The following is a 6,896-nucleotide window of genomic DNA, read 5'->3' as shown; positions in this document are numbered from 1 at the left end:
ATCCTCATTTGCCAATGCTGGAAGAGATCTTAAGGCTTGAGCTGCTTTCACCTCTTAATTTCCTTTCTGCAGACTTTCAAACCCTTTGTTCCTCCTGAAACCCAGAGGGGACCTCCCATCTCCACTCCATCCCCTTAGCTTCCTCCCCAAGCTCCATCTCTGGACAACCCAGTTTGCATCCAAGCTCTGTCCACCATCCAAGCATGTCCACCACCGGGAGAATAAACTCAGGGCCAACGTCTAGGAAGTCCCCTGAAGGGGGTGAGGGACATTTGGACAAGGAACTCTGGGGACCCGGGTACCCAAGTGTGGTCTAGAAGTTGGGGCACAGGCTCTGGGCATTCCCTTGGCTCGGAGGACTCCTTGCCCCAGGGGAGTCACAAGGCCTTACAGGAATCATGGGGGGCCCTCGAAAGTGGGGGACCCAGGAAAGGAGCCCTCGATGCATAAGGCAAAGGATGGTATTGGCTTCCAGATACAGAAATGGTTATTGGTAATAGACTATCATTATCTCCACCATTTACCAGAAAGTTCTACACAGTTCCAAATGAACTAACTGGAGATGTAATAAAGTGTTTAGAGGAACTCAAGAACACCCTTCAAATTTCCCTGAGTTACTAAAAAAAGAAAAAACAATCGGACCCGACCTGAAAAGAAAAAATAAATAACTTTAAATTTAAATCATCTCGCTAATTAAAGCAATTTAGCCTCGATCAGAAACTACATAAAGCTTGAAATTTTATTTTATTTTATTTTTAAGCTTGAAATTTAAAAAAGACTAATAATGAATTTTAAGAGACCAATCCAATAGTCTACATGCTTAAAGTTTTTATGAACTTCTGGTCCAGATTTTTTTTATCTGTTGGGGGTAAAAATCGCCTCTAAAATTTTAGAGAAAACATCCCCTCTGTCATTATTTTATTCAAAACTCTTCCAAATAAATCAAACAAGCATATAATGATTGGTATCAATGTACTAGACGTCCCATAAAAAGATAGTTTCCTTTAGAAAAGGGTAGACTCTAAGATTCGAAGCCTCAGTCCACCAGAACTGTATCCAATTTGCAAGGAGAACCAGAGACTAAGGGGAGGAGGCGGGGGGGGGGGGGGGGGGGGGGGGCGGGGAGGCACAATGCCCCAATGAATTTTGTTCAGCAACTACAATAAGGGGAATCTATGGGGCACATGCAAACGACAATAACTTTCATTTTTTAAAAAAATTGTTAACAGTGGGCTAGTTTTCAAGTCGGTCCAAACAATAATAGTCCCAGCTGCTTTCTAACAATTGAGTTCAGGTTCAGAGAAAGAGTAAATGAGGCCAGACCACTAAGGAACACTGTGTAAATGTACAACATGAAAAACCCCATGTGAGCAAAGCAGAAAGCTGTTTTTTAGAGGCAAAAGCAGGCCTTCTCAAAGGCTTCGGTGTGCAGTTTTGATGTAGAAAATCGCATCAAATGTAAATATCTGGAGGGTAATCAATTCCATTCTAAGCTGTTCCGTTTTGCCTGGTTCATCTAGCTGTGCCTTCCCTTTGGTCACAAGCCTCCACGTAGATGGGCACCTTCAGGCACCCGTGAGCTCTTTGACACAAACTTAAGAGCTCTTTGAGGGAGGTGCCACCCAGTCTTTGCAACTTGTAAAATCTGTCGAGTACTTTGAGCTTCCTCAGGAAAGACCTTCTGAAAATAAAGTCACTCATCCCTTTACCTCTGATTTTAAGCCAAGTTTTAAATAACATGAGAAGTTTGACCAGGTCAGTCTGAAAGGTCTACACAGTTCCAGATGAACTAACTGGAGATGTAATAAAGTGTTTAGAGGAACTCACGAACAGCCTTCTATAATTTCCCTGAGTTACTTAAAAAAAAAGAAAAAAAATCGGACCCGACCTTAAAAGAAAAAAATAACTAACTTTAAGTTTAAATTATCTCATTAATTAAAGCAATGTAGCCTCCATCAGAAATTACATAAAGCTTGAAATTTTATTTTATTTTTAAGCTTGAAATTTTGAAGATGAATAATTAATTTTAAGAGACCAATCCAAGAGTCCACATGTTTAAAGTTTTCATGATTTGCCCTTGTTTTGTCTCATAAACTGATCTTGAATAAAACAGTAGTTACTATCTGTGGGCTAGTACTTTTGGGGGCTGGGAAACCTTACTGGTTCATAAAAAAACAAAAAACAAAAAACAAAAAAAACCAATCCTCTTTAACAGTGCTTGTTATTACTCCTAGGTCAGAATCACTATTTAAGTGTAAAAATAACCTTACATGAATGAATGTTTCCCAAATGCAGTTAAAATTGGTAACCACGTACCGTTTAGGTTTTGCTATCTGTATTCTGTATTCCACGAGAACACCCTGAAAACAACTTGCAGTCAGCATCTCCTGAAACTCCTGCAAATTATCTGCTCAAACTATGACTTTTTGCTTTTGAGTTCAGGTTCTCCCTTAAGACTTTGAGAACGGAAATAGTTGAGCTGCTATTTCAAGGATGTAACTGAAATTATGCATTCCATGCTTCGTATGTTCCTGGAGAGAGGCAAGGGGGTCAACGGAGACATGAACCAACATTTAGAGCAAGAGAGAAACCTGTAAGGCCCCTTTTCAGCAGCGCCTGAAGAAACTTCCAAGCATCATTCTATATATGCCAGCTCATGTAATCCTCACTGCAACTCCACGAAGAAAGCATTGTAGTTATTATGCCTAATTTCAAATGTGGCCACAAGCGTGGATGGTTGAATACTCCTAGTCAGTAAGTCGTAACAAGAGGATTTGAACACACCACTTTCTGGCTCCAGTCTTGGTGTTTCTTTCCACCGCGTGGCTTCTCCAGTTTCCCTTCTTTGTTGTTTGCACTTTATTTTAGAGGGAATACAAAGCAAGAGGCTGTATACCTTACTTTCGGTGTTGTTCCCCTTATCTTTATATATCAATGATTAACTTTCTATGGCAAAGGCAGACACCCCAGTGTTGACACTTCCCTATTTTTTCACTGCTGCTAAAAGCTGATAATAGACTTGAGCTGCTCACACCACCAAAAAACGTTTTGCTATTTATTTATTTATTTATTTATTTATTTATTTATTTAGGGGACTGCAAAATTATATGTATTTTAAAGTCAAACCCTAGGAGCTGAGAGATGGGTCAGGACTTCAAGATTAAAAACTGAAGTTGATCCAACACTACTTCCCCCTAAACAAATGATGAAAGAAAGAAAACGCAGAGCACCCTCCCAGGAAAGCTTCCCAATGGCATCTAAGGAGTGTTCCCGAGGGCCCTGCTACAGCTTGGCTCCGATTTGCCGTCCACAGCTGCACATCCGCAGGTGCACGCTGGCTCACCGAAAAACCGGAAGCACTGCTGGACACTGCTTAACAAAACTTAGCACTTCCCTGGGAACTAGGGAAAGAGGCCCCGGCACACACGTTTCAGTATCTCCTAAGATCCACCTGAGAGTCTTGTAAGTAAAGACCTGCAAGGTGCACGCACTAGTATTAGCTGGCGTTTCTTTTCTGATTTTTCACTTCTCAGTAGCCAAGTGAAATTTCTGCCTCTACAATGAGTTTTTCTGCCTCAAAAAACACTGCAATGTGTGCTTGGGCTTCTTAAAAAGTTCAGAATGTTGATCAAGCACTGCGAAAAGATGGCCAAGGGGGCTGAAAAATATATGTATCTTCCCAGATAACTTTGGATATCTATGAATTTTTGTTGAGGTGTGTGGGCCTACCGGGTACTGACTTACTAATAAAAAGCCTGGTGGTGAATCTCGTTGGTAGCTACATCCCAAACAAACCCGGATCCTTACGGAGATGATTATCCACCACTTTGAAATACCAGAGAGGAAATAACATTTTCTTTTGCTAAAAAAAAAAAAAAAAAAGAGCAATTGAATTTATTTTTATTTCACTTAGCTAGGCCATTCACGGACAGATTAAAAAGCAACAAACTTTTGCCGAGTCTCGTTAACACATTTGCCTTTTTTAATTTTAGAATATAGTCTACATCTGGATTAAAAAAAGTTTTAAATAAATTTAAGACATATGACACACAGTGGAACCCTTCATTATTCTATGTACACCACGGATAGAATGTCAGTTGGTTCCATTTCGGATAAGTCCACTTTCTCATAATAACATTATTATTTTCACTGGCTGAGTGGCAAGCTTCGTACGAGCTGGCACGGCGCCAGCTTCCACACACTGGGGTGGGGGTGGGAAGGGCGTGAAAGGGCTGGGGTAGAGGTGCCACAGGACAACTATACAGTGTAACAGAAAATCATTAATCTCGTAGTACCGGTTACCGACAGACAGTGCTGTTTGTGCGCTTATCACAATGGAATCGACGAAGTTTCAGAGCAAGGAGGGGATTGGAAATACTTTAAGACAGAGCCACTGTTACAAAAAGAAATAGTGCCAACAGGAAAACTGATGCAATCCTAGCAACGCTGCGGCCTCCACCAGCCCAATGGCAGGGCTGTAGGAGGCTGCGCGCCCCGCCTTCCCCAGCGCCCAGCTCCGGGCGCCGCTCCCAAGTGTGGCAACCCAGCGCCGCGCCCCGGCATGGCCCCTTCTCGACTCATCTCCTCCAGAAAGAACAGAAAAGAAACTCCAAGAAAGGCACAGGCTGAATGCAGGGCGTCAGCCCAATCCCATTGCCACCCTCGTAGAACACAGCCCCCACCCCCACTGCGGGAGAGGGGGAGGGGGCCCCAACCCTGACTCCCGCCACCACTTTGCTCTGCTCTTCGCAAAGAGGCCCCTTCCTCCAGGCAGCCCCGCCGCGCCCCCTTCACGTACGCAGCCCCCCCCCCCCGCCCCCCGCCAAATTTGCCGTCCGCCCATCGCCCATCGCGCCCTACAGCCAGAAAGAAAATAGCTTTGAGGGAAAGAGGGTGAGAGATGGGGCCAGGAAGGGTGCTGGGCAGCCGCGGGCGTCCCGCCTCAGTGGCCCCAATTGCTGAAGCCGATCTCCTGCTTGTATCTGTTGGTGAGGATGTTGGCTTTACGCGTGAGTTTGGAGAGCACAGTGTGCAGCCCGCGCAGGTGGTAGTGGAACTGCTGTTCCAGGTCCTCCTCGCCGGCTTCCGCGCCCTCTAGGTGGCTCAGGTCCACCAGGATGTCCTTGGACTTCCAGGCGTTGCCCTCCTCGCTCCCCGCCGGCGGCGGCGGCTGGTGCAGGACCCCCCACTCGATGTCGTTGCGGATGGACTTGAGCAGCACGTAGTGGCTGTACATGTCCCGGGAAGGCGCGAAAAAGCTGCCGTTGGCGCTGCCCGGGCCGGGGGCCGGGGGCGTGCGCCCCTCCAGGCAGCCGCCACTGCCGCCCACCTCCACGCCGACGTCGTTGTCCAGCTCGGGCTCGGCCAGGGGCACGTCGCGCAGCAGGCTGGGCACCATCACCGTCTGGTCCATGTTGTTCACCGCGCCGATGAAGCGGTTCATGGCATTAAAGAGCGAGTGCTTCTGGTTGTAGGTGTCGCAGATCTGCATCATGGTGGCCGCGCGGGCGCCGGGGCACCGGGACGCAGGGGCACGGGGTGGTCGGCTGGGGCGACGGGCTGCCCGCCCTCACGCGCTCTCCGAAGCCCGCGCCGGGGGCCTGGCTAGAGCCGGAGCGCCGGGATTCCCGGCTCCTGCTCCGCCCTCTCCAACTCTCGTCTCGCTCGCGGCCGGGCCCTGCGGGACGCGCGGCTGCTCGGAGCTTGGGCGCCCGGAAGCTCGCGATGGCGGCGCGTGGTCCGCGGGTCGAGCCCGGGCCTGGCTGGGGGGACGGGAATGAAAGCGATTACTCACCCGGCGAGGGTGCCCGGCGGCCCCGCCCGCGCACAGCGCCCTCGCCGGTGCCGGCTCCCCCGGGACGGCGCCCCGCGGGCCCCCGCAACCCGGCGCTCCCCCCACCCCCACCCCCCCCACAGCCCCGCGGTCCCACCTCCTCGCCCGCCGAGGCCGCGGAGGGCAGGAAGGGGTGCTCCCCGCCCCCGTCTCCCTCGGAAGAGCCTGAGTCCCAGCACCCACGTTGACCGGGCAGAGATGGGGCGGGGGGACCCACCTCCTGCTGCGCCTCGAGATCCCCTGCTGCTGGGTAGCTCAGCGTTCCCGCTGCCGGCGGCTGCTGCCTGCGGGCGCTGCTGCGGTCAGTGGCCGGACTGTGACTGCGGGCGGCTGGGGTGGCGTCGGCCCCCTACCCATCCCAGGTGCTCAATTTATAGAGCCCCGGAAAGGTGTCGCCGGCGCTCAAGGGCCACCCCCGGTGTCTCCTCCTCCCGCCTCCCCGGCAGCGCCAAGATAAAAGGCCCAGGCCGGGATGACCGCGAGTAACACTCTCCTGGCCCCTTCTACAGCGAGGGCGGGGCGCGCCGGGCCAGCTCCGCCTCTCGCCTGATACCCGGGCGGAGGGAGGGCGCCGTGGCCGGGCCGGCCCGGGCCCGGGAGGGCAGGGCAGGGCAGAGGAGGGATGGAGCAGCCGCACCCCGCCAGCCCCGAGAGCAGAGCAGGCCAGTTGGGGGAGGGCCGGACACTGAGCGGGTAAAGATGCCGGCGTCCGGACCGGCCAGAGGGCGGGCTGGCCTGCTGGTTTGGGTGGGCCAGGCACACGCTCCCGGAGTGGGATGATCGAAATGCGCCCTGGTTGCAAACGGAGCCCCCAACCCTGAATCGATAGTGGCCGCGGCCCAGAAACTACGAACTCGTTTATTATTAGCCGTCGGGGAAAAGGGACCAGCAGCAGCCGCAACTCCATGTCGGGGCTCTTACGTAAGAAGGGTGGCTGGGCATGCCTGGTGCACGTGGACGCGTGGTGTTCCCGCCGTGGCCCTGAGCTTGGCCAGCTGCTGGGGGAGGGGAGCCTTGGAGCCTTTTGCCTCCCTCCAGGCCGGGTCTTTCTCAATCTTTTCTG

At 51.2% G+C, this 6,896-nt stretch overlaps 1 protein-coding gene across 1 annotated transcript; it reads right to left on the bottom strand.

Annotated features, from left to right (window-relative positions):
- Window positions 1-3,866: 3,866 nt before the first annotated feature.
- On the bottom strand, window positions 3,867-6,326 carry MID1IP1 (MID1 interacting protein 1). Its single transcript, XM_045876320.3, has 2 exons — window positions 6,051-6,326; window positions 3,867-5,762 (listed from the first exon to the last, which is right to left on the bottom strand). The coding sequence occupies exon 2, from the start codon at window positions 5,492-5,494 to the stop codon at window positions 4,943-4,945; it is 552 nt and encodes a 183-aa protein (XP_045732276.1). The 5' UTR covers window positions 5,495-5,762; window positions 6,051-6,326; the 3' UTR covers window positions 3,867-4,942.
- Between the last annotated feature and the right edge of the window lie 570 nt (window positions 6,327-6,896).

The sequence above is a fragment of the Mirounga angustirostris genome, unplaced genomic scaffold, assembly GCF_029215605.1.
Source record: "Mirounga angustirostris isolate CCGP_5_RB_7025 unplaced genomic scaffold, mMirAng1.0.hap1 SCAF_11, whole genome shotgun sequence".
Lineage (NCBI taxonomy): Eukaryota > Metazoa > Chordata > Mammalia > Carnivora > Phocidae > Mirounga > Mirounga angustirostris.
Note: the sequence above shows the minus strand (reverse complement) of the source record. Positions and strands in the feature narration are given on the sequence as shown.